Source organism: Zingiber officinale, chromosome 2A (genome assembly GCF_018446385.1).
Source record: "Zingiber officinale cultivar Zhangliang chromosome 2A, Zo_v1.1, whole genome shotgun sequence".
NCBI classification, from domain to species: domain Eukaryota; kingdom Viridiplantae; phylum Streptophyta; class Magnoliopsida; order Zingiberales; family Zingiberaceae; genus Zingiber; species Zingiber officinale.
The window spans coordinates 120,072,727-120,099,211 of NC_055988.1; the positions used below are offsets into that span (position 1 = coordinate 120,072,727).

The following is a 26,485-nucleotide window of genomic DNA, read 5'->3' on the forward strand; positions in this document are numbered from 1 at the left end:
ATTCCGGTGAAGAGCGGCCTCGCTCTGATACCACTTGTTGGGACCGAAAAGTAGCTAGAGGGGGGGTGTGAATAGCTCGACGCGTGCTCGGTGCTTGACGTTGCTTGTTTCTTCGAAGATGTGCAGTGGAAATATAAGAAATAAAAACATACAACGCTAACACTTGAGATTTTACTTGGTATCCACCTCACAAGAGGTGACTAGTCCAAGGATCCACGCACACACACACATCTCCACTAATAAACACTCCTTTTCGGTAACTATCGAAGGCGGAGAAGCCCTACAAATTCACACTACAAGAAGAAAGGGAAAGGATACACAAATACAAGCAAAAGCTTACAATGAGTATAGAAACCCTAACCCTAGCTTTCTTCTTCAGCTGTAGATCCGCCTCTTGACTTGGAAAACCTCCAAGAACCTTCAAAAACTGGCGATCTGATCTTTGTGGAGAAGCTGTGGAAGTGCTGAAGTGATCTTGAGATGAAACGGTGAAGTAATACCGAAGGAAACGAACGCCTACGACTTAAATCGATGCCAACGGTCGGATCCCGATCGATTGGATTGCTCCCAATCGATCGGGGAGGCTTTGGATCGATCCATGGATCGATCTAGAGCGCCTCTGTGCTCTAGGAACTTGCCTGGATCGATCGGCTGATCGATCCAGGGCTTACCGCGACAAGACGCACCTTCCCAATCGATCCACTGATCGATTGGGACCTCTGGATCGATCAGCTGATCGATCCAGAGGCGTTCTGTGCGCTCGCGACTTCCTCCAGATCGATCCACTGATCGGTTGGGACGAAGGCTTCTCGCGGGGACACCCCAATCGATCGACCGATCGATTGGGCTCCAGCCAATCGATCGGCTGATCAATCCAGCTGCTGGTTTTTGTCCAAAACCAAGTCCCAAAGCCCCCAAACCAACATCCGGTCAATCCATGACCTGTTGGTTCATCATGCCTAGCATCCGGTCATCCTTGACCTGCTAGAACTCCCTCACCAAGTGTCCGGTCAATCCCTTTGACCCACTTAGACTTTTCCTTATCATGCCAAGTATCCGGTCAATCTCTTTGACCTACTTGGATTTTTCCTCATCATGCCAAGTATCCGGTCAATCCCTTTGACCTACTTGGACTTTTCCTCATCATGCCAAGTATCCGGTCAACCTTGACCTACTTGACTCTTCTTCAGCCAACCTGATCAAATCCTGATCAGAGGGGAATTGCACCAAACAATCTCCCCAAATGCACAACTGCATTGTCAAACATCGAAACCCAAACCAAGACTCAAGCTTGGTCAACCAGGTCAGCCTTGACCTGAGGGATATTGCACCAACATGAACATGGTTAGTTTAGGTCTTAAGCTTTCCTAGGTCTTTCATCTACTCTTGGCCAAAAGTTCAAAATTATAGATCTTGGTTTTAAATAAGCATACAACATAAGAACATTACCTAGCTTCCTATACTAGGATACTTATCATAAGAACATAATGAACATGCTTATTTAGGTCTTGAACTTCCTTAAACCTTTTATTCATGTTTTGGTCGAACACCTTAGGAGCATGAAATTAAGTTTAAAGCATTCTAATCCTATGGAAAACATAAACAACTTGTACCACAGGTGAGGGGATACTTACATCCTTTCGCTTGTTGTTCCTAAAGAAAGTGGTACCCTTGTGAGGAGGAAGAAGGAGCTTCTCTTCCTAGTTCTCCCTTTTGTTTTCTCTTTCTTGTAAGGAGTAAACCTTGAGACTCCTTCTTAGGAATTAGTTTTCTTGGAGAGAAAACCTTAGCTTGGATTTTAGAAATGAGGGAGAGAGAGCTCTATGTCTCGGTGGAGAAGGAAGAAGGAGAAAGAAGGAGGAGGAAGAATTAACAACTTTTCTTTCTATTTTCTTCTCTCAATCCTATTTATTCCTCATGTAAATGAAGCATGTCCTCATTCATCCCCTTAACCCCTCTATCTCTACCCTCTCTTAATTCCCACGAAATTAGAGGAAAAGAAGGAAGGAAAGCAACTTGGCTTTTGCTTGCTTCTTTCCTTAACCAAGAGGAAGAGGAGGTAAGCTACTTGGTTTTCTCTTGTTCCTTTACTTAACTATCTTCTTACTTTTAACTACAATTTCCATTCTTTTCTATTCATCTATTATTCATTACTCTAGTGGTTACCATACACCAATTTAACTCTATTATTTGTGGGAGGTTCAAGGTTCAAACCTTAACCTCACTTTCTTTTTATTTTATTTTGATTTCTATTTCCATTTCTCTTTTTCTTTTATTCTAAAGGAAGAAAATACTCATAGGTATAGCTTAACATTTCGTGGGTGTTACACTTCGAGGTGATGAAACAAGAGTATCTCCGCTCGGACCAGTTTACTGACAAAGTTGTCCGGCGGATCGTCCGAGCGTTCGAGCTAGCTGTTGATGGGACCCTCCAGCAGCTCAAGGCGGGCAATCATCTCCCCGAAGCCCTGAGGGACAACATTATCAACCGTAATCAGCTAAACAACTCCATGCCTGACGATGTATTTGACTATAAAGAGTGAGCTGGAGTCCTATAAAAGTTTTGAGTCTTGAACGTAATCTTGCTGCTCGGCAGTACCCTTTTGTGAAATGAACGGTTCGTCGCTCAGCGGGGCTTTTCCTTATGATTTGTTTGCTTTCATGCTTGGCACCGATTTTTCCACTCAACTATAATCATGGCCTGTCTTCGATCCATCCCGACAACTCGCGGGTCGTCGATCGGTCATTTGACGAATTCAAATGAGGTTCATACATTCTTCTGGGTTTAAGGTCGCCGCTCGACCATTTATGAGGACTCGCGCTCGATCATCGCCATTTGACGATTTGATGAAGTCGTGGGTTTAGGGTCGCCGCTTGATCGCTGATGGAGACAAGGGTTTAACGTCGTCGCTCGACGATTTGACGAAGACAAAGGTTTAACGTCGCCGCTTGACGGTTCGGTGAAGACAGGGGTTTAACGTTGCCGCTCGACGGTTGGTGAAGACAGAGGTTTAATGTCGCCACTCGACGGTTGGTGAAGACAGGGGTTTAACGTCGCCACTCGACGGTTGGTGAAAACAGGAGCAGAACGTCGCCGGAGCACCAACTGCACAGGAATTTCTGACAACCTTCGCAGAAAACACGAGAGGGAGAAGCCGACACCGCAGCTTATAAAGCTTGAGCTCGGCCAACCGAGGCCGTCCGATCCAGGTCACGGAAGCCGGATCGCAGATCCATCAATTGAATTCAAACCGTCAAACGTCACATCAACATCTGTCGCTTCGGGTGTGCGATGACAACGGCAGTGACACGTGGCACACGCTTACAAGGCAGCATTTAATGAACATCATTAACAGGCATGGGCGTGTGCTCGATTTTAATGGAGATGATTTGCACGAATTCCGAAGGGATTCGAATGATATCAGCATTGACTGCTCTCGGCCAAGGACAGAAACTGCAAATTTCTCCAAGGGCGAATGAGAGAAGTACCGATCGGCCTCAAGAAGCAATCTCAGGGCTGCCCGACACCCTCGGGCAGGCCGATTGGGGTCCAACCAATATCATGGCCGATCGGCTAACTGATCTTCAGACTAGCTCGTCCAACCAGTCGAACTTGCAGCCTCCTTCGACTAGACTTGAGGGGGAGACATGTGATCTGAGGATAAGGAGGGACCCCGGTCAGCAGGGTGGTCAATGGCATGCCGGAGGTCAAAATCAAGCTGGTCAACGCCCCGGTATTATCGTCCGATCGGGTATCCCCCTTTTTTCTACCGGGAGGAAGAACCGTCTAGCCTACATGGCAGACGTTAGGACAACTCAGCCATGTACCGAGCTTCTGGCGCTCAAGCATACGAGGTATGTGCCGAGCGGCGAGCCCGCTCAGACTCACATCGGCAAAACATTGACGACCGAGCAGACTACACTCAGACACATCTCCGACCTACATAACATGGAGCCGGGACAGTTTGATGTTGGCCAAGCGGCCATTCCTCTCGGCTCGAGGATAAGACCCACCGAACGGCCAAGGGCTGGCCGAGCGGTCATTCCGCTCGACCCACTAACAGACAAAGGGAGGATCAACCGATATCCTCATAGGGACTCGCGCCACTGACAGACAACATGATTAGCTGCATGGACAGGCAGAGGATCGTACGAAGGAAACTTCCACTGTCCTTCCTGTCAGAGATATGCTCGGGCCGTTAAAATATGGTGTTAGGGACACTTTTCTGACATATCTTCTCAAGGTATGCTTGGAGGAACGTGCACGTCTCGAGGAGTGTGCACACGCTTCCCCGGAACCCTATATAAAGGGTTTCAAGTTTCAACGGAGGTATGCATAATCTCTATTATAGCTACAGTTACTTTGTCATTTTGCTTCCTCGTTTTTTCTACATTATCGATGTTTGACTTGAGCGTTGGAGGGTCATCGCCGGAGAACCCCTCCCCGGCTCGGCACTAACGTTGTTGTGATTGCAAGCTTCATTGACGAGGAGTCCACCTAACGGTCAACGAGAGTGTCACGTCTCCAATATCCATTGCATCGACTCTCAGACAAGATTAAAAAAATTATAGATAATTTATTTTTTAATTCATTTTTCATAAATACGGTAAATATTATATTGTCTCTGGTACCAGATTATAATTATTATAATTATGGTAACTTTACAACAAAACTAGACGGAGAAGGAATGAGATGTTTTTTATAATAAATGAAAAAGAGGATATTTGTTTACGACTTCTAAAAACAAAAACTCCTTTTATTTTATTTTATTTTTAACCTTAATTTGCCGTGTAGAAGGGTAGGTAGTATTGACCGGTAGGTTTGATTTGAAATGTAGTTATGCCCATCCATTTATAATTACACTAATTAATTAGCTCCAGCCACCGGCTGCCTTCAGCAACTGGTACGGTAAGATGCATGTGCGTCCTCCCAATCCCGATACTCACGATGGTCATCCGCCGCCACCGCCGCATGAGCCGCCTCCAGGCCCAGGAGGGCCGCCTCCGCCCCACAAGTCACATCCCGGTCCGACACCACTGCCTCCCGGCCCAGGAGCGCCGCCACCGCGAGGCGGTGGTGCCGTTCCTCCTCCTCCTCCCGATCCGAACAGGCCCGGCCCAGAGGCAAGGTCATCCTGGGCGATTGCCCAGGGCCCCAACTTTGGGAGGGCCCATGTGGGAGGGCCCATAAATATTAAATATTTATATTATATATATATATATATATATATATATATATATATATATATATATATATATATATATATATATATATATAAAATAATTATTTTGAAAATTAAGTTTTATAATTTTTCACTGTTGCACCTTATTTTCGCCGTCGCACAACCTCAACTTCTTGGAGGGGCCCACAACTTTTAACTTTTAAATGATTATCTATATATATATATATATATAAATTGTTTTAAGAATTAGATTTGGTAAACTGTTGTCTGATTTTTGTTTGCTCTCTTTTCTACTAGCGACTCCATGAGACCGCGACGGCATCACAGCGAGGCTGTGACTTTGCCACTTCTTTACACAGCTGCACCACCACCTCCGACACGTTGCTCCTGGAGGTTTTGAGCTTACGGTGCGGAGGTTTGCGAGTTGCGACGGTTGCGGACTGTCATCTACAGATCTACTCATCTTTTTCATCCATGTATAATTATTTTAATTGATTTAAATTATAGTTTTATTCAATTTATTTAAATTATAGTTTTACAATTATTGTAATGAAAACATTTGGTGAAATGATAATATTTGAAAATATATTTGATTTTTTGTTTGATTCGAAAACATTAAAATCATTAGATAATAATGAGTTGAGAAAATATTGTATTAACATCTACTTTTACGCATGAAAATTTATTAGATGTTGAGTTAGATGATTTGTTTACGGAATTAAAAATATTATAAGTAACTTTACCAAATGAGATAATGTCAGCAATTGATATTTTTAATTTTATGAAAAATATAGATTGTTATCCAAATATTGCAATTCCTTAGAAAATATTGTTAACTATGTCAACTGAAAGGAGTTTCTCGAAATTAAAATTGTTAAGAATATACATTAGATCAATAATATCACAAAGAGATTGCATGGATTAACAATTTTATCTATTGAAAAAGAGATTTTAGAAAATCTTGAAATTAATAATATTATAGATGATTTTACATCTAGAAAAACTAAAAGAAGTCATTATAAATAATTTTTACTTTATGAAAAAAAATTAAGGGTCTATTTTAATTATTTCACCCCGGGCCTCTTGATTGTTAAGACCGGGGCTGGGTCCAAGGCGTCCTTGATATTTAGGCATTACGTGTATAATTTGCATGATCTCATGCATATGTATTAATCTCATCAATAAATAAAAAAATAAATAATATGAGCAGGATTTGTTGTACTGGATTGTATATGCGTATGATTTTCCCTGTATAGAAAATTAAATGTAGAGGAAGTGGGATCATATATTTGTACAATATACATAGAAAAAAAAAGAGGGAAAAAATAAGATAAAATACGAAAGTTACGATCATAACTAAAAGAAATGGTGATCTTGGAGCGATTTAGCAGCTGCCTGAAAAAGCAATTTTGAGGACCAATGTCTTGGAGATGCCATAGATATTTACATATTGACGCTACTTGGTCTGTATGTTTCAAATTAGTCAATACCTTATGTTTACAAAATGGTAGGCTCGACGAGCCCACAGCGACAGAAGGGCAGGGAAAACCTATTACAATGATAGATCACACTAAGCTGGTTCGCGGGGACGAGCAGCCCACAGCGAGCTAAGGGCACGAAGGCGTTGGTAGTAGTCGCCGAGGGCAAGGAGACCTCTTGCTGCTTGTCGGATTGTGAGAATCTTGTACATCTGCTGCAAGGCTTGTTGCCGAAGGTTATCCGCCTGAACCAAGATCAACATTAGACATAGATAATCATTCTTGAGAAACAAGGACTAACTGGAAAACAAAAAACAAAAAACAAAAAGGCTTCGGACCTGGCTCACGAAATTTACAAGAGCCTCCAGGTTCCCCATAGCATTCACCATCTGTCCCATGTAATTCGCAACACCATCAGAACCAGAGGCATCGGACGCTAAAATCTCAGCTAGAGTCTGTTGAAGTTTCTCCATCCCTTGCGAAAGAGCATCCTCGGCTTGCTGAGAAGATTGCTGCAAGTTATATACCGCGTGCATTTGCTGCTCGGTCAGAGGATCTAGCTGTGGTAAGAGAACCTAAAACCAAGAACCAAATCGATGTTAAACTGCACCAATTGAAATTTCATCTTTAAGTTTTGAAGCCTAATGTTTGTTAATATGCTAGACTATGTCACTGAAACATGCTCTAAATGGCATAGCATTGATAATTGATTATTAATCCACAAAAAGCAGTACCTTCAGAAGTTCTGAAGGGCGAAAACCGCCAATCCATAGGAAAAATCGTTCAGCAGCTGTCTTCCACATGCCAGACATAAGATAGAAGACATCAGATTTCACAGCAATTGCTTTAATTCGAAAGAGATTGTCATAGTGACTCAATCCAGTCTCAACGAGCATACGAAGCTCTATATCGGATACATGTGCTTGTAGTGCAGCTCTAAGTTCATTGGTTTGTCGGCTCTGTTCATCTACCCAGTGTGAATATTCCATCTCAAATGCAGTAACACCTGATACAGATCGAAAGTAAAATTCATTTAGGTGTATATTAAGCTAATGCATGTTTCTTCCAGTTTCGTATTCATTGTGCAAAAAAGGCGGGTCCCGCCGCCCAGCGGCCCCCTAGGCCTGGCCCCACAGGGATCCTAGGAGGAGGTAAATCAGCGGTGAATGCTGGCCCGGGTAAAGCGTGGTGTCTCCGAAATTTAACACAGCCGGCCCAGATTATTCATCCAGTGCGCGTCCGTGGACCTTCGACCCTACGACTCATTGTGCAAGGATGCCACGCCTTAACTGGTTGATCCAGCCCGCGGGGGCTTCCAGTTTCGTATTCATGCTACAAGGTGCTATAGTTCAACAGCTAATGCATTTATTTACTAATTATCTAATTGTTACTCGTGTCATATGTTTGAGTCTTCTATTTTGTGTATGGCTTACTAATGCAAGCAATTGTTGGTGTTGATGCAAGTAATTGTCGGTGTTGATTTGTAGAATGATTCACAAGATAAAAGGAAAAGGGCAAATTATCTATCCTTATTCTATCGGTTCTTGCTGTTAGAAATACGTTCAATTGAAACTCTTCCAACTGGCACTATGTTACAGAAATTGTTTTGACATTAATAAAGATATTAGAGAGGTGAATAAATATAATGAGTACTTCACCTGAGTTAACACTGGCTGATAGGCTCAGAGTTGACTCTCCTAAACTCCCACCCACGTATGCACCCTGCAATTGAGCAATAACTAAATTGTTTTTTCGGAATAAACACCTGTATGTTTCCTGTAGAGCATCCTTATACCTGCTGCCTAGCTCGACCAAGCCCCTGCTCCAGCTGAGCTAGTTTCAAACGACTTGATTCCAATTGTTGAACATAAGCCTAAAAGGGCATAATATAAGATTGACATATTAGGTGCCCACCATGTGAGACTTTAGTAATCAGAATCAGACAACCACAATAAAAGGTACCTTTTTTCTTAGACGACTTTTTCGAGCAGCCTCTCTGTTCTGTGCCAGTCGTCTTGATACCTATACAAATAGTAGTCATATCCATGAACATTACAGTTCTACATAGCCAATATCTCACAGGTTGAAATATATAAGTTACTAAATAACTCTGAGTTCACATCTCTATATATAAACCTTGTTGAAGTTTTTGATCAATGGCAGGGCTGCTCCTTTATCACATGTGTGATAATGAATACGAGTGATTATTGACTAGGAATTGAGAACTAAGGGGGCGTTTGGTTCTCTCCTAGGAATCGGAATGGGAATGAGTATCATAGTATTATGGAATGGGAATGGGTATGAGCTTGGGTATCATTCTTAAAAATGATATTTGGTTAGTTAAATATTTTCAATCGGAATAAACCTAAATTTCCTTTTTTCCTTTTTTACCCTTAGAGGAAAATAAGAGAAAAAATTAGATGGGAGAGAAAGTTGAATGTGAGAGAAACATATGATGAGAGAAAATGATGAGAGAGAAAGTGTGATGAGAGAGAAAATGTGTTGGGAAAAATGCAGAGAGAGAGAAAGTATTATGAGAGAAAATGAAAGAGAGAGGAGAGAGAAAGTACGATGAGAGAGAAAGCGGGTTGAGAGAGAAAGAGTGATGGGGAAAAATGAAGAGAAAGAAAGTATGATGCAAGAAAATGAGAGACTGCGGAGAGAGAAAGTATGCTGAGAGAGAAAGAGTGATAAAAAAATGAAGAGAGAGAAAATATGATGAGAGAAAATGAGAAACTGAGGAGAGAGAAAGTATGCTGAGAGAGAAAGAGTGATAGAAAAAATGAAAAGAGAGAGTATAATGAGAGAAAATGAGAGACTGGAGAGAGAAAGTATGCTGAGAGAGAAAGAGTGATGGAAAAAATGAAGAGAGAGAAAGTATTATGAGAGGAAATGAAAAAGTGAGGAGAGAGAAAGTATGATGAGAGAGAAAGTATGATGAGAGAGAAAGTAGGTTGAGAGAAAGTGATGGGAAAAAATGAAGAGAGCGAAAGTGTGATGAGAGAAAATAAGAGACTGGGGAAAGAGAAAGTATGATGAGAGAGAAAGTGTGCTGAAAGAGAAAGTGTGATTAGAGAAAATAAAGAGAGTGAGTGATGAGAGAGAATGAAGAGAGAGAAAGATGAGAGAAAATGAGAAGAGAGAGTATGCTAAGAGAGATTGAGGAGAGAGAAAGTATGATGAGAGAGAAAGTGCGATGAGAGAGAATGTATGATGAAAAAATAAGGAGAAAGTGTGTAATGAGAGAGAATGAAGAGAGAGAAAATGAGGAGACAAAGTGTATGATGGGAGAGAATATAGAGAGAAAATGGTAGAGAATGTGTGATGATAAAGAATGAGGAGAGAGAAAGCATGTTGAGAGAGAAAGTATGATGATAAAATAAGGAGAGAGAAAATATTATGAGAGAGAATAAGGAGATAGAGTGTGAAATTAAAAAAAAATTGAACAAATATACTAAGGGTATTTTTATCTAAAACTTAATTCACATTTCTATTTCATCAAAACCCAAGGGAGGAGGTGAGTTTCATCCATACCCAAGTTTTTCGGTTTCATTCCAAAATCTTGATTCCATTCCCATCAACCAAACGCAAGGTTTGGGAATAAATTCATTCCCTCATTCCCAAACCCATAAATCAAACGCCACCTAAGTTTTAGACAAAAATACCCTTAGTATATTTGTTCAATTTTTTTTTTAATTTCACATTCTATCTCCTTGTTCTCTCTCATAATATTTTCTCTCTCCTTATTTTAACATCATGCTTTCTCTCTCCTCATTTTTTCTCATCACACATTCTCTACCATTTTCTCTCTATATTCTCTCCCATCATACACTCTGTCTCCTCATTTTCTCTCTCTTAATTCTCTCCCATTACACACTTTCTCCTTATTTTTTCATCATACATTTTCTCTCATCACACTTTCTCTCTTATCGTACTTTCTCTCTCCTCAATCTCTCTTAGCATACTCTCTCTCTTCATTCTCTCTCATCACTCACTCTCTTTATTTTCTCTAATCACACTTTCTCTTTCAACACACTTTCTCTCTCATCATACTTTCTCTCTCCCCAGTCTCTTATTTTCTCTTATCACACTTTCGCTCTCTTCATTTTTTCCCATCACTTTCTCTCAACCTACTTTCTCTCTCATCATACTTTCTCTCTCCTCGCTTTTTCATTTCCTCTCATAATACTTTCTCTCTCTTCATTTTTTCCATCACTCTTTCTCTCTCAGCATACTTTCTCTTTCCAATCTCTCATTTTCTCTCATTATACTCTCTCTTTTCATTTTTTCCATCACTCTTTCTCTCTCAGCATACTTTCTCTCTCCTCAGTTTCTCATTTTCTCTCATCATACTTTCTCTCTCTTCATTTTTTTATCACTTTTTCTCTCTCAGCATACTTTCTCTCTCCTCAGTCTCTCATTTTCTTGCATCATACTTTCTTTCTCTTCATTTTTCCCCATCACTCTTTCTCTCTCAACCCACTTTCTCTCTCATCGTACTTTCTCTCTCCTCTCTCTTTCATTTTCTCTCATAATACTTTCTCTCTCTGCATTTTTCCCAACACATTTTCTCTCTCATCACACTTTCTCTCTCATCATTTTTCTCTCATCATATGTTTCTCTCACATTCAACTTTCTCTCCCATCTAATTTTTTCTCTTATTTTCCTGAAAGGGTAAAAAAGGAAATTTAGATTCATTCCGATTGAAAATATTTAACTAACCAAATATCATTTTTAAGAATGATATCCAAGCTCATACCCATTCCCATTCTATAATACTATGATACTCATTCCCATTCCGATTCCTAGGAGAGAACCAAACGCCCCCTTAATTCACATTTCTATTCCATCAAAACCCAAGGGAGGAGGTGGGTTTCATCCATACCCAAGTTTTTGGGTTTCATTCCAAAATCTTGATTCCATTTCCATCAACCAAACACAAGGTTTGGGAATGAATCCATTCCCTCATTCCCAAACCCATAAACCAAACACCACCTAAGACATAAGTCGTAATAGCAACCTCCTTAGTAGTAAAGGTAACGGCTCAAAACTGGACAAAGCCCTATTCAGTGAACCATCCTTTTAAGGTAAAAACCAACAAATTTAAGAAAAAATATTGTCAGCAAAATTGAATGAGAAAGAAGCTTGTGGGTACCCAAGAACCTTCCTCTACTAGAAAATGAAGCTATATGTGTATCCATTAGTTTGAGTCTGAGAACAACTAAGAAGTGATCCCAATAACTCTTCTTCAAATCAAAACATTCTTTTCAGATTCAGCCATAAAACTATATTATTAAAAAAAACATAAATGATAATGAAAGATTTCAAATGAATTTCAAGTGTTGCTTTCTGCGAATCAAGTTAGTTTCCAGTGTAATTTCCTTTACTCATTTTTAAGACATTCTGCTAATTTTAAAAAAAAAAAAACATCTGACTCTTCCAAATAATCAATGAAATATGTTCTTCATTACTAGAACACAATGAATAAAAAAAATTTGTCACCGCAGAAGAGGTATTAACTTTTTCATATTGTGTGGATAAATATGGTATGGTAAGTTAGCTACCTTATCTGCAGGCTTCCTGGCTTCCTGGTCATATTTTTTCGATTGTCGTACTGTGGTATGTGGACCATCTTCTAACTGTAATGCCAATATAAAAGTCAAGTAAATCAACTAACAGTGTTGCCGCCAGATAAACTGATTTCACATCTCTTACCCTACTATCGAGTTTGACATTGGTCTCCACCATCGATGATGATGCTGTATTTTGGCTGTTGTCAGCATTTAAGGAATTTTCCCACATGATTATCTGGTGATTTGGTTCATATCTTACCATCTTTCTAGGGGACACAAATTGAGACAATGCAGAGCTCATCCTACTTGAACTGCGAGTGAAAGAAATGTCACAGTTTACCCTAAAAGGTGAATACCCTGTGGAAATTTCAAAAAAAAAAAAAAAAGGCCATGGCATCATAAACTAAACTTAGAACATCTGTAAAATTGATGATTGAGGAATAAATGGATACATAGATGTGTGCACAAAACCTAGACAATGTCTTAATTCCAGACAATAAGCTAAGATACAATTGATTGAACAAACATATAATGTCACATGATCGAAATATTGTGCAAAGACAATGCCCAACATTATATTTTTGCTCCTAGTAAATTTGTTAGCATTTGAAATGTCATAGAGAAGAAAAGATGAATATATGTAATGCAATTTTAGTACCATGAAGGAACAGTTAAGATGAATGGACATAAAATTCGAATTTTAGATATCGTGGATCCATTATTCAATAGGAAAGGGATATCAAAGATGCATAAATAGGATAAAAATGAGTTGTCAAAATGGAAAGGAAAGTTTATCTTATATGATTGTCATATTCCTCTTATGCTAAATGGAAAATTTTAATAAACTATGGAATGACCTGCCATATTCTATGAATTAACTGTTGAGTTGTTAAGAAGCAAGGTGTACAAAAAATTAATGTAGCATAGATTAGAATACTGAAGTGGATATGTGGAGAAAATACTAATATTTTAAAGCATGATATAGTTAAGTTGAATTTTCAAGTGATCTAAGATGCAAATGGAGTCATAGAAAATATTACTCAATGTGACACCCAAATAATTTAATTAATTTGAATATTACGAATGATATATCCTTGCACGGAGCTAAATAAAGGGATAAGATTCATATAACTGATTTCTGATGATGATAGAAGGGGGAAAAAAGAGAAGAAGCCTATTGCAATATCTGGCAAGCCCCCCAATTCACCTTCCCTAATTAGGCTACTATATTAATTAAAAACAAAGATATTCATCTGGCCTAGAAAAATTTCTTCATCATAGGCTTAACTAATTTGCCAATTTGAGCAATGAAAAATCACAGGCAATCTCAAGGAATGAGAATCACCAGCGAAAAACCAGATAATCATCGACCTAAAGTAATTAGAGAATATATATATAGGAGGCCAACTAGTCAACAACAAGAAAAAAAAAATAAATGTCATCGTCTTTCTTTCTACCTATGCATGAAATCACCATGCAGACAAACATGCTGTGATTTGAGGTCCCAACAATTCATGGTCGAGTACATCCAGAAATCTCAAAATTGCCTCAAGCTATTTATCAGCTTCTTAACGCGCGACATGTGAACCCTGCTGAGCTTCCTGCTTTTGTCCAAATCTTATCCCAAGGAAACGAATATGATCCTCTTGTTGATCTTAAACACTAGACAAACGACAGTAAGTAGGTAGGATCTGCTAAGCCCAAAGATCCCAGCTTTGCTAGAATCGGTAACCCAAAAAGCAAGAAAGAAGCAAAAAAAAATAAATGATTTTTTCCAAATCAAACTAAAACCAACCGTCCACCACTGGATCCAATTAGAACAAAGAAAAGTTGCAAATATTCTACCCTCACCAACGACTATCTTTCTGTGTCATAAATGTCCAAACATCCAAACACGGGCAAGACCATCAAATAAAAGACCGAAAAGGGGAAAGGTGGGGAATTTTGATACCTAAATGCGGCGAGAGCTTCTCTCAGCGAGGCTAAAAGCATCGAGCCCGGAGCCGGCGCTGTGGAACCCTAACTCCGAGCCCTCATAGCCGACTGCGATTGCTTGCTTGCCGGAGAAGGAGAGAGAAGTAAAAACCAAAAAAAAAAAAGAAGCGAGAGCGGAGGACAAAGGCACGAGCTCGAAGCGGAGGTCGAAACCTTCGAAAACGACCGCCGCCTCTTTTCCTCCGTTCTCCTTCGCCATTTCCATTTTATTTTATTCTATTGGACACAATAATTAATACTCCGCCTTAACGTCCAAGTCAACGTTACTTCGTGACGTCGGGAACGAAGGAGAACTGGCCTCCGTTGCGCTTCGCCGTCGGCGCACGTTAGTCTGCCACTTCATCGTGATGTCAGTGCTCATTCCGTTTGTTAGGTAAGTGTCGTCCGACCGATCAGTCAGCTTACCGCCCCCACTCTTTATCTCGAAAAATTTTCATTTTACCCCACACAGCATTAAAATTACCAATTTACTACCTGAATATTTTCATATTTCTTTTTAAACTTCACTTGGATGCAATATAACTACTATGCGCGATCTTGATCCACTTCATTTTTTTAAAATTTTTTTTTCTTATTATTAAATTACAATTATGAAAAACGATTGAGAAAAACAGAGGTTCAGTTTTCATCATACAAGTAAATATGCAATATGGTTTATGAAAGTATTTCTGTACTGAAAAAACACACCATCAACAATCAACACAGACAACTCTTACCTAAGAGTGAGTTGATGGAAGGTGTCTTCAAGACAGTCCTGGTAAAGCTCCATCACACTCCAGATTGCTTCTACAGCTTCATCTGTTATTAAAAGAAAATTTTATAACTTTCAGATATGATTCATATCTTCTTAATCTAAAAGAAGAAAAGGAAATACAAAAGAACAGAGATTTACCAGAGCTAAAACTTTCAACTGCATCCCTTAAGTGTAAGTTGACTGAGAGAAGCTTACGAGGAGTTTACTATTGCAGCAATTGCCAGGCATAAATAGCGGAGAAAGGAAAGGAAAAAGACACTTTGTTATTTGTTTGTAGGTAAAGCTTGATGCAAATGGCTGGTGCTTTCATTCCATGAATCATTAGTATTTTGTTCAGCAGTCATAAAATCTGAGACAAGTGCTTCCCAACGCTGTGGCACCAATGAAAATATGTAGGACAATTGTCCAACTTAGGCTTAAAGAAGGAGCATAAGAGGTAAGAAAGAGAGGTGTTCATGGAGAAATCCTTTGTTTTTTTTCACCTTTGGCTTTTGTGAGTGCCATGGAAATTGCTCCACCTTTACAACTCTTTATCCAATTGCGTGCCGACCAAGTGTGCCTTCTTTAGTGGCAAAGTCGCACCGGCTTTGTGAAAGATCCTACATGGATATCTATTAGTTAATCAAAAGAAGATAAGGTTAGTTGAAGTATTATTTAGACAATTATTGGAATTCCTTACAAGGTATCCAGTCCATAACACAAACACCTTGGCAGCCAAGCTAAGTACATTGAAGTCCGTTAACAAGCCAAGCTCAACACCTTGGCAACCACATTTGCCTCGAACCACCTCAGGCTCGTTAGCCTCTTCCTTAAGAAACTGCATCCACATCAACCAAAGTGCACTCCACGGTCGAATTCAACAACTTTGCGAAATGCCATAAACCCCCCCCCCCCCCACTCAGTCTCAACCTAATTTAGACAGCACATTTATCTGATTGTATTTCGATAGATCATCGCTTTCACTCTATTATAAAAATGACCACAGCAGTACAGCCCTCTCATCCAGTACCTTTGTGGTGTAAATTATAGTGCTTGATCCTTTTGAACCATTTGTAGATAATTCCTGTTCTCTTTTGTAATTTACACGTCAGATCGGAATCCAGATTCTTTATTCATAATTTCTAATCTCTTTTGTAATTTACACGTCAAATTGTGATTATAATGCAGCTAAAATTGATCATAATCTTTTCTAGATTTATCTTTCCACCTAGGTTCTTTTCTAGATTTATCTTTCCACCTAGGTTATTATGTTGGATCGAGCCAGACGGCCTCCGTAATAGACAAACTGTATGGTGTCGAGCAAAGAATGGTCCGTCCACCGCTTGACCCAAAATTATAACTTAAGTGGGAAGATTAATTCAGAGGAGATCCCAGTCAATTTTAACCGGATTCTAACTGCAATCCTCCTATGTACAAATTACGAAAGAGATCAATTGTGACAAAAGACGAATACGCTCGTCCCTCAGCGCACCCATCCCAAAACTAACACGGAGGAGATAAAAGGTACAAGAATTATGTACAAGAGGATATTAGCTCCTTATAGACACCCAATAATACACTGATTAATGGAATCTGACTGACCTTTTATCCTCGTCTGTATCAGTATTTTGTTATGCCTTTCTGGGCAAATTATTGTTGGCTAGATAATGTCTCATAATAGCCAATCAGATTCATTAACTATGCAACTAATTCAAAACACAAACAAGATTAACCCACTAAGACATATATAAATGTCAATTTATTCATGCAGAAATTAAACAGAGACCAGTACCGTTTTGCAAAGCACAGGAATAGAAGACACTCAGAGACTTGTAAAAATCCGATTGGTTTTTACAAATAGAAAACATAAATAGAGCTTAAAGCCCGCCACCGCCTATCGAGCACCCAGTTCTGCATCCAGACACCGGATAGCATGCCTGCAAACTCATTAAGCCGATGGAAGGGAATGACACGACAAATACCGACGACTCCAGACAACTCTGACTTGCAATCCTCAGTTCATTTCTTCTTCAGGGCTGCTTTGGTGACCTTGGCACCAGTTGGATCCTTCTTCTCCACGCTCTTGATGACACCAACTGCAACTGTCTGCCTCATGTCCCTGACAGCAAACCTACCGAGAGGAGGATACTCAGCGAATGTTTCGACCACCATTGGCTTGGTGGGAATCATCTTCACAAAACCAGCATCACCGTTCTTGAGGAACTTAGGCTCCTTCTCAATCTCCTTGCCAGATCGCCTATCAATCTTGGTAAGCAACTCGGCAAATTTGACAGCAATGTGAGAGGTGTGACAATCCAAGACTGGAGCATAACCATTGCCAATTTGTCCAGGATGGTTCATGATGATAACTTGTGAGGTGAAGTTAGCAGCCTCCTTTGCAGGGTCATCCTTGGAGTTAGAGGCAACAAAACCTCTCTTCAAATCCTTCACAGCGACATTCTTAACGTTGAAGCCAACATTATCACCTGGTAGAGCCTCCTGGAGTGCCTCATGGTGCATCTCCACGGACTTGACTTCAGTTGTCAGTCCTGAAGGACCAAAAGTCACAAGAATACCAGGCTTCAAGATTCCAGTCTCAACCCGACCAACAGGGACAGTTCCAATGCCACCAATCTTGTAAACATCCTGCAAAGGAAGACGGAGGGGCTTGTCTGTTGGACGCTTGGGCTCATTGATCAAGTCAAGGGCTTCAAGAAGTGTTGGGCCCTTGTACCAGTCAAGATTTGTGGATCTCTCAATCATGTTATCCCCTTCAAAACCAGAGATTGGAACAAAAGGAATCTTATCAGGGTTGTAACCAACTTTCTTCAAGTAAGAAGAGACTTCCTTCACAATTTCATCATATCGTGACTTTGAGTACTTTGGAGTAGTGGCATCCATCTATTAGAAATGAAAATGATAAGTTGTTAGTTAGCAACTTAAAAAGCTTTTCTACTATGTAACATAGCATCTCAACGCTACCTTGTTGCAGCAACAAATCATTTGCTTGACACCAAGAGTGAAAGCAAGGAGTGCATGTTCACGAGTCTGCCCATCCTTTGAAATACCAGCCTCAAAACCACCAGTTGTCGAATCAATGATGAGAACAGCACAGTCAGCCTGAGAAGTTCCAGTGATCATGTTCTTGATGAAATCACGATGGCCTGGGGCATCAATAACTGTGCAGTAGTACTTTGTTGTCTCAAATTTCCACAGAGCAATATCAATGGTGATACCACGCTCTCTCTCAGCTTTCAGCTTGTCAAGCACCCAGGCATACTTAAATGAACGCTTGTTCATCTCAGCTGCTTCCTTCTCAAATCTCTCAATAACACGCTTATCAATACCCCCCAGCTTGTAGATGAGATGTCCAGTGGTTGTAGATTTCCCAGAATCAACATGGCCAATGACCACAATGCTAATGTGAACCTTCTCCTTACCCATGGCTTATTTCTAGCAGAAGATCAAAAAAAGGCAAGTAAAATCAAATTCGTAGCACAGTTATACACACAAATTAAACAAATAGAAAAAAAAACTAGAATCAAACTAGGACATTGAAAAATCATCTAAATCAAACTATGGCAACAAGGACGTGAAAAAAAAAATCCAATGAAAAGCCATAACAATCAACATCAATACAGTAATAATTTAAGTTTATTCAATTAAAAAAGTGAGAGAATTAAAGATGATCAATTATATTAAATAATTTTCTAAAATTTTCCATTCTAATTCTAATAGACTTGCAGATAACTTTCAAACTGTTTGAACAAGGAATTGGAAGTAGAAATTGCTTCATATAAAAAATAAACAAGCACTTAATCGACAATACTTTCAAGATATATAAGAAACCACTTGAGTCAGAATATTAAGCCCACTACACAATAGAATCCAAGAGAAGCAATATTTTAGTGTTAACACTAAATTGATTGCAAGCTTACAAATTTGAGTAAATTATCATGAAGAATTCATCTAAAAATATTCACAATATACATAATTTGCATTAATTAAAGGCACAAAACAAATGAAATGCATAGGATAACTATAATCATTGCTACTACTCTTTAAGATCAGATTTCAAATCACCCACTAAACATTAAAAAAGATATTTGATTATTTCGTGAGATAATAAAGAACCCTTTTAAAGCTAATCCACTCACTGACAACATTCCTAAAACTAATAACAGCTAGTAAGTGAGCAAAGAAACAAAAGAACTAGATTCTAAAAATGCCCAAAGCACCTCTCACTCTAGTGAATATTTCTAACCAGAAAACAAGGCTAAACAGATATTTCACAGTAATCATCTAAAGATTCTTGTATGGATGTGATAAACAAAATCAATGAAACAGCATACTGATGAGAAATCTACTCATTACTAGGTGTTTAGATGTGTTATAATTTTGCAGGATCATTGTTATGGTCAACTAAATGCAAAAAAAAAACACATTTATCATTAAAAATTATAGGCTGATTTAATAGCTAACAACATAGCATAAACCTTCGAGTAGTTTTACTTACATGTCAAACCAAAAAACCAAACTTTGATATTCAGAAAGATATATGGTGGCATTGATTTACCACTATGACTAGAAAGTGTAGTGATATAATCTATCAACATATTACTAGCACAAGATATCACTTGAAGTGTCTGAAACTAACAGATAGATCTTCAATGTTTTAAATTAATATTTTAGGTAAAATAAGATGATTCTTAATTGAAAGATATTTAAAAAAACAATTAGCTTTAATTTTATCCTTATAAGGTGATGTCAGCTCCAAAAAAAAGAAATACAGAAATTTAGATCAGATGATTACAAGGACAAAAAAAACACTTCCATAGTCAAGAAACACAAAAAAACAAGTAATGCAGAAGAACTACGATTTAATTGCTAAATAGAGGATCCAAAAGTATATAAAGGGACAAGGATATCAGAAAAAGATTTTGCTAGCACGAGTAAAGATCAAATCAATCGTCTGACAATTAAGATGATCCTCATTAGGTTTATCCAAATGATCCAACTAAATCCAAAGATGTCAACACACGATCTAGTATCGACAGGCATAACACAGTTAATTGTTGCAATCAGATGTTTCAGGAGGCAAACTAACAAACAGCAACGCAATAACGACAAACTAACCATCTGAATTAAGGAAATTCGTAGATCGAACAAACTCATTATCTAAGTTACGAATACTTGCAGATCGAATAACATTGACCGCATCCATAAAACCGGAAACAAAAAGGCCATCCAGAAAACCGAATACATCAACTCCAATAGCTCAATCATCAACAGAACTAGGAATGAAACACACAATCGAAGGCGATCAAGGATAAAAAATCTCATACCGAAAACGAGAAGCAAGGAGAGCGGCTACTTCCTGGCCTCTTCGACTCGATGAAGAAAGAGCACGAAACCCTAGCGGAATAATTTATAGAGTCAGTATCACGATTATAACCTTAGGGCGTAGGCAATACTGAGGGCAAAATAGGCATTTCGTGATGGCAGCGTTGCGGTGCTTAAAAAATTTGAAGCGCACGTCTTTAGCATTCCCTCTCTCTTACCCGCAAATAGCAAGTCAGAATCTTTGGGACCCATGTGGGTATTTGTAAATCTCTTGAATTCTTGTATACGGTATATAATGCGTATGCCACGGATATCCAGCGAGCGGGTGAAACAGAGACCGTTTATTTTTTATCGGAAGGCTGTGAGAAGAACCAGATTTTCGTGACGGAATGCTGCGTTGGCAATGAGTCGTCGCCACGTCAGTGTTGCATGGACACGTAGACATTTTTCTTTGGCAACGTTTGATTGATGAGATAAAATCAAAGGGGAATAAAATAATTTATAAGGAAAATATTCTTCCTAAGTAAAGCGCTGGTATAATTTCTTTTTATAAAAATTGCTCATTTAAAAGTAATTTATCATTAATTCTTCATAAAATAAATTCATATCATAAAAATATTTTTAAAAAATTATGTCTAATTGTTGTACGTCTCTAATAAAGCTTCCTCCAATAGCATAAACGAATCTGTATGGATCAATAACAAAACTTTCTCTTCGATGCTTAAGTGATTCTGAGTAAACTAGGAAACTTGCCTTACTTTTTAATTCGACTAAGGTATATAGGAAACTCTAAGACGATGGGGCATTGATCAATAATAGTCAGGGGCTCTCCAAATTAAATCCTACCACAGTCCTATCTTACTGGGTGAGTATATATGCTTGGCCCATGTCTAGTCGTGGCCCAATCTAAATGTATAAGGAGTTCGAGCAGGGACGACTTTTAAAGGTCAGGTGAAAAAAAAAAATCTTGTATTCCTATAGAAAAATTTAATAAAATTAATACTATAAAAATAATTTCATTCGTAAATTCAGATTTATAATACTGAAAAATATTATATTTCATATTACGAATAATCAGTATTGTTTTTATTTGAGATCATCAACTGATGAGCCACCGGTGAATTGTCGCTATATGATGAGGAAGATGAAGAGAGGGAGAGCCAAACCACCAGAGGCGCCTGCAAAGCTTGAGAGAATGAGAGTTAGAATGGAAGTGAGGGGGTGCCCTGACTCAATCACTTTGACGCTCAAGTCAATTTTAGATGGGAGAGAAATAGAAGAGATGAATAAAAGAAGAAAATATATGTATTAGTTCATGCATATGTAAAATATACCTTCACCCATAGATGTGGGCTCCTTGTATAACACCGCTGAAATAATATTCTCTCTTTATTAATTAGATGTTATGTCACAATAAAGAAAATGTCTTATCACTCTTCGTTGTATGTGAACATCCAAGCTCCGTAACTTGTATAATCATACCGTTTCACATGCTCTGACAATCCACGTATTGTAGCATTTATGGCATCAACCCATGCATAGGAGTCCATTGGGCCTAACGACCTGACCCATTAACGGAAGATTAACTAGGGTGTTGCATGTTGTCAGGAGAGCTAAGCCCCTGTTAGAATGTATACTAAAAGCCTAGCTTTTGGTATAAAACATTTATCTAGAAATAAGAATCACATTGGTCAAATGTCTACATTTGTGATAAATGTAGTTGTTCAATTAATTTATACTGTAGATAACATAGTATGTGGTGTCACATGCAGAAGATGATGTTATCAGTACCTTATAAATTATAAATAGTAGTTCACGACCAAAATGGAAAGGAACAAACCATTAGAAGGTCGTAGTGTAATTATGTATCAGTTTATCTTGACTGTATAATTACACTAGTACACTTAGAGTGTATTGAGTAGGACCAGTTGAGGTCGTTTCTTTTATACTGACTTTATAAAGAAACAAAGACCTCGGTTATTATGGAAGTGTGTGCTCTTAATCCTAATATAATAACAAGCACATATATTTGATATTTATTTCTTTAATTTATCAATGGGTGAGATTTAGTTCGATGAATCAATAAGCCCGATAAGTTGGGAAATGACATCACTTATAGTGTGTGTTGTTGATTATAGAAGGAAATTGTGTCCTAGAGATATTAGGCTGATAATGTCCTCCAGAGGAGCTCATAAGGATTGTCATATTAAACCCTGCAGGTGGACCTAGTCCGACATGATGATAAGGTTGAGTGGTACTACTCTTGGACTAAGATATTAATTAAATGAGTTGTTAGTAACTTACTTAATTAGTGGACATTCGATATCTTAAACACAGGGAGACTAACACACTCATAATAAGAAGGAGCCCAAAAATGTAATTTGGGATTGATGTGGTAGTTCAATAATAGTTCTCTAGTGGAATGAGTTATTATTGATAAAATTAAGTTGTGTGTTCGGGGCGAACACGGGATGCTTAATTTTATCGGGAGACCAAAACCAATTCCTCCTCTCGGTCCCTATCGTAGCCTCTTATTTATAGAGTACTATATCCACCTATACCCACTTTCTATACCCACCTAAAGGGGGCAGGCCAAGCTAGCTTGGGAACCAAGCTAGGGCCGGCCTAGGTATAAATTGGGGTGGCCGGCCTTAGCTTGAACCCAAGCTAGAGGGGCCGACCAAATTAAATTAAAAAAGAATTTTAATTTTAATTTTTATTATGTGGAAGATATAATTTATTAAAGAGAATTAAAATTAAATTATCTCTCTTGTAAAAGATCTACAAAAGATTAAAGAAAGAGATTAGATCTCATTCCTTATTTGTAGATTGGTGAGATATTTTATTTTCTCTTTAAAAATTATTCACATGTTGTAAAATTAAAATTATAGAAATTTCTTTTTATCAACCATGAAGAGATTTTGAAGAGAAATTTTAATTTTAAAAATTTCCGGAAACAAATTAGGAAGTTTTAATTGTTGATTGAAACTTGTCTAATTTGATTTCATGATGTGGCCGACCATTAGAATTTAATTGGGGAAATTTTATTTTATTTTTCTCAATTAAATCATGTCAAGGAAATTAAGGAAATTTTATTGTAATTAAATTTCCTAATTTGCTTAAGCCAAGGAATATAAAAGAAGGGGTGAGGGTGCCTTCATGAGATACAACCTCTATTATTTCTCTCCCTCTTTGTTGTGGTCGGCCATCATCCTCTCTCTCTTCCTCTTGTGGTGGCCGAATCTCTCTCCCTTGGAGCTCTTGTGGTGGCCGGATACTACTTGGAGAAGAAGAAGAAGAAGGAGAGAAAGCTAGCATCTCTTGGAGCTTGGTTGGTGTTTTGATCTTCTTCCTTGGTGAAGCTTCCTTATTGTTGGCCGAACCTAGCTAGGAGGAGAAGAAGGTGGTTGGTGGTTTCTCATCTCGGAAGATCGTTGCCCACACAACGTCCGAGGTTAGAAGAGGAATACGGTAGAAGATCAAGAGGTCTTTCTAAAAGGTATAACTAGTAATTTTTCTTTCCGCATCATACTAGTTATTTTTGGAAATAATACCAAATACAAGAGGCTTACGATTCTAGTATTTCGAATATGTTTTTCGATGTTGTGTTCTTTTGTTTTATTTATCCTTGTGATTTGATTGTTCTTTTCGGTTAACCTAAAGTTATTTTAGGAAATTAAATATTAGCTTTCCATAAAAGGTTTTGTCTAGTCGGTGGTGGTTGCTCCCATATCCAAGAAGGCCATGTGCCTCGCCACATCAGTACTGAGAACCAATTATAGAAATTAATATTTAATGGAATTAATAACTTAAGGTGATTTGGGTTGAACGTGTTAAGTTCCGCAGGAGACCCAAGTCAAAACCTAAAAGAACGAATAGATTAAGTTTTGGATCAAACGTGTTAAGTTCCGCAGGCGATTCAAAATTTAATTTAAAAGAACACATGGTAGCTAGGAAAAGGTTCAGACCTTTGTACAAAATTTTTGTACAGTGGAACCTCTAGGTTTTCCGAGTAGCAACCAACAATTGGTATCAGAGCTAGGGTTTTACCTCTGTGTATTTGGTATTAGTTTAATTATGCACATGTCATACATAATTTAGGCAGGTTAATAGTAGGATGTGCTAACTTTGTGGATGCAGGATCCAACTATTATGGCTTATAGTTATTATGTGTGTGATTGGACCCTTGGACATGTCAAGGGCATTTTATTGTGTGTGCATGATTGTATTATAAAATACAGCAGGAGCTGTATTTAGTTTTATTAGGATTTTATTTTTGATCTAGTTATATGTACATTCCTTTTATGGAATATAGGATCGATGGATGTAAATTTTATTTTATGTTCGATCTAGTTTACATGTACATTCCTTCGAGGAATATAGGATCAAAATGTAAAATTCTATTTATGTCGCGGATCGAATCTTGCAAAGCGTGGAACCTTCTAAGGACCAGAGGCACAACGGAACTAGGAGCAAGATGGATGAGGTGGCAGTGGCCAAATATGGCAGCAGCTTGGGATGACAACACATGGAGGACAATAAGAGATAAAAGCCATAATAGTTGAAAATTAGATTTTCTATTTATTGCTTTTATATTGTGCTGTGTGTGCATGTTAGTTTACATATTTAGTAGGCTAGCATAGTTAAAATTCCTCATTTATAAATAACTAAGTGGGAGAGGGATTTTTAAGTAAATCCCATGGTCTCCATTACTGGTTTGTAAGTGATGCAAACAAGCTTGCGCGTTGGCTCTGAGTGCCTTCCTCCATAACGGATGAGCTTGTTTGTGGATCACTAGAATAGACTTCCATTTTTGGATGACTATAGGAAGTTAATTAAGAGCGTGTGATCTTCCCCAACGGAAGGGGCATAATCTTATTAATGGACTTAGTGTCAAGTAATGGTATACACTTAGACACATCTAATAGTATCCTCCCCATCGGAGTCACTGCTATTATTTGTGTGACCAAATGATACCAACTATTAATTTTATTTGTCAAAAAGTTAGGTTGACAAGATAATAAAATTAATGGGTTTAAACCCTCCTTTTACAAATGTTGAATTTGTATACGTCCACACTAACGTGGCATACAAAATTCACGGTGTTTGAGGTGTTGGTGAATTTAAATAATATTATTTGAGGAATCAATATTTTTTAAATTCAAAAGTTTTTGACCAAATATTTGATCAAAGACAGATCAACTATTAATTTTATTTGTCATAAAGTAAAGTTGACGAGATAATAAAATTAATGAATAAAATCTTCTCTTCGATTTTGTATACGTCCACACTATCGTGACATACAAAATTCATGGGGATTTTTAAGGAGTTGATCTTGACCAAGTATTTTTGTGATTCTTACGATTTAAAATGTTTGTCAATCCCCTAGTAGTCATACTATAAGAAAGACTTAGTAATCCCAATTGTAATGATTGGAAATAGGACTTGGACATTAAGGTAAACTGTCTTCTTAGAACTAAGAACAATATAGGTGTATTTAATTCATTAGTTGAAACATGTTTAGTGGTGTTATCTACCAGAACCTTGAGTGTAGATACAGATGCCATTAATCATGTCTGCAATTCATTGCAGGGTTCCAGGAAACCCGACAACTAAATGAAAATTAAAACACTGTCTACATGAGCACTACTGTAAAAATGGTAGCTGTTGCAGTGGGAGATGTTTATCTTTTGATAAGAATAAAACATGGATTTTTGAGTAATTGTCTTTACGCACCAAGTTTAGAAAGAACTAGTTTTCAATTTCTAAACTATTCAAAGAACTTGATATTCTGCCTCTTTTAATAACAAAGTTGTTATTAAGAAAAAGAGTGAAGTTATCTGTTCTGGTACGTTGGTTGGCAATTTATAAATCCAATAACTCTCACGATGCAACAAATGTAATTAGTAACACATCTTCTAACTTTAAGAGAAAGTAACCTTTGAAAATGAACCAATTATATCTTTGACTTCTAAGGCTAGGTTATATTAACTTGAGTAGGATTCATTGGTAGCTGATGTACTTTTGGGTTCATTAGTAGTGGAAATCTTTCCAACCTACGAGTCTTACTTGGAAGGAAAAATAACCAAGAAGCTTTTAAGTCTAAGGGGTATGGAGTCAAAGATATGTTGAAATTGGTTCATTCTGATTTGTGTGATCCTATGACTATCCAGACAAGAG

At 38.2% G+C, this 26,485-nt stretch overlaps 2 protein-coding genes and 1 long non-coding RNA gene across 7 annotated transcripts; 1 reads left to right on the forward strand and 2 right to left on the reverse strand.

The window, feature by feature from the left end:
- Positions 1 to 4,889: 4,889 nt before the first annotated feature.
- On the forward strand, positions 4,890 to 5,769 carry LOC122039955. Its single transcript, XR_006128452.1, has 2 exons — positions 4,890 to 5,026; positions 5,481 to 5,769. It is a non-coding gene; the product is annotated as an uncharacterized LOC122039955 (long non-coding RNA).
- Positions 5,770 to 6,540: 771 nt separating this feature from the next.
- LOC122042108 (transcription factor TGA4-like) lies at positions 6,541 to 15,340 on the reverse strand. Of its 5 annotated transcripts, none has more exons than XM_042602055.1 (10): positions 15,122 to 15,340; positions 14,946 to 15,027; positions 12,377 to 12,545; positions 12,226 to 12,300; positions 8,624 to 8,683; positions 8,457 to 8,534; positions 8,320 to 8,383; positions 7,396 to 7,667; positions 7,000 to 7,236; positions 6,541 to 6,906 (listed from the first exon to the last, which is right to left on the reverse strand). In XM_042602055.1, the coding sequence occupies exons 2-10, from the start codon at positions 14,996 to 14,998 to the stop codon at positions 6,754 to 6,756; spliced, it is 1,161 nt and encodes a 386-aa protein (XP_042457989.1). In that variant the 5' UTR covers positions 14,999 to 15,027; positions 15,122 to 15,340; the 3' UTR covers positions 6,541 to 6,753. The 5 variants fall into 5 exon arrangements, with proteins under 5 accessions (XP_042457989.1, XP_042457992.1, XP_042457991.1 ...); XM_042602058.1 differs by lacking the exons at positions 14,946 to 15,027; positions 15,122 to 15,340 and adding an exon at positions 13,692 to 13,839 and having other exon boundaries at positions 7,396 to 7,451; positions 7,560 to 7,667; XM_042602057.1 differs by lacking the exons at positions 14,946 to 15,027; positions 15,122 to 15,340 and adding an exon at positions 14,186 to 14,443 and having other exon boundaries at positions 12,377 to 12,591.
- Positions 15,341 to 16,706: 1,366 nt separating this feature from the next.
- LOC122042109 (elongation factor 1-alpha-like) lies at positions 16,707 to 20,419 on the reverse strand. The gene is made up of 3 exons (XM_042602059.1): positions 20,308 to 20,419; positions 17,945 to 18,415; positions 16,707 to 17,863 (listed from the first exon to the last, which is right to left on the reverse strand). The coding sequence occupies exons 2-3, from the start codon at positions 18,404 to 18,406 to the stop codon at positions 16,982 to 16,984; spliced, it is 1,344 nt and encodes a 447-aa protein (XP_042457993.1). The 5' UTR covers positions 18,407 to 18,415; positions 20,308 to 20,419; the 3' UTR covers positions 16,707 to 16,981.
- Positions 20,420 to 26,485: the final 6,066 nt, after the last annotated feature.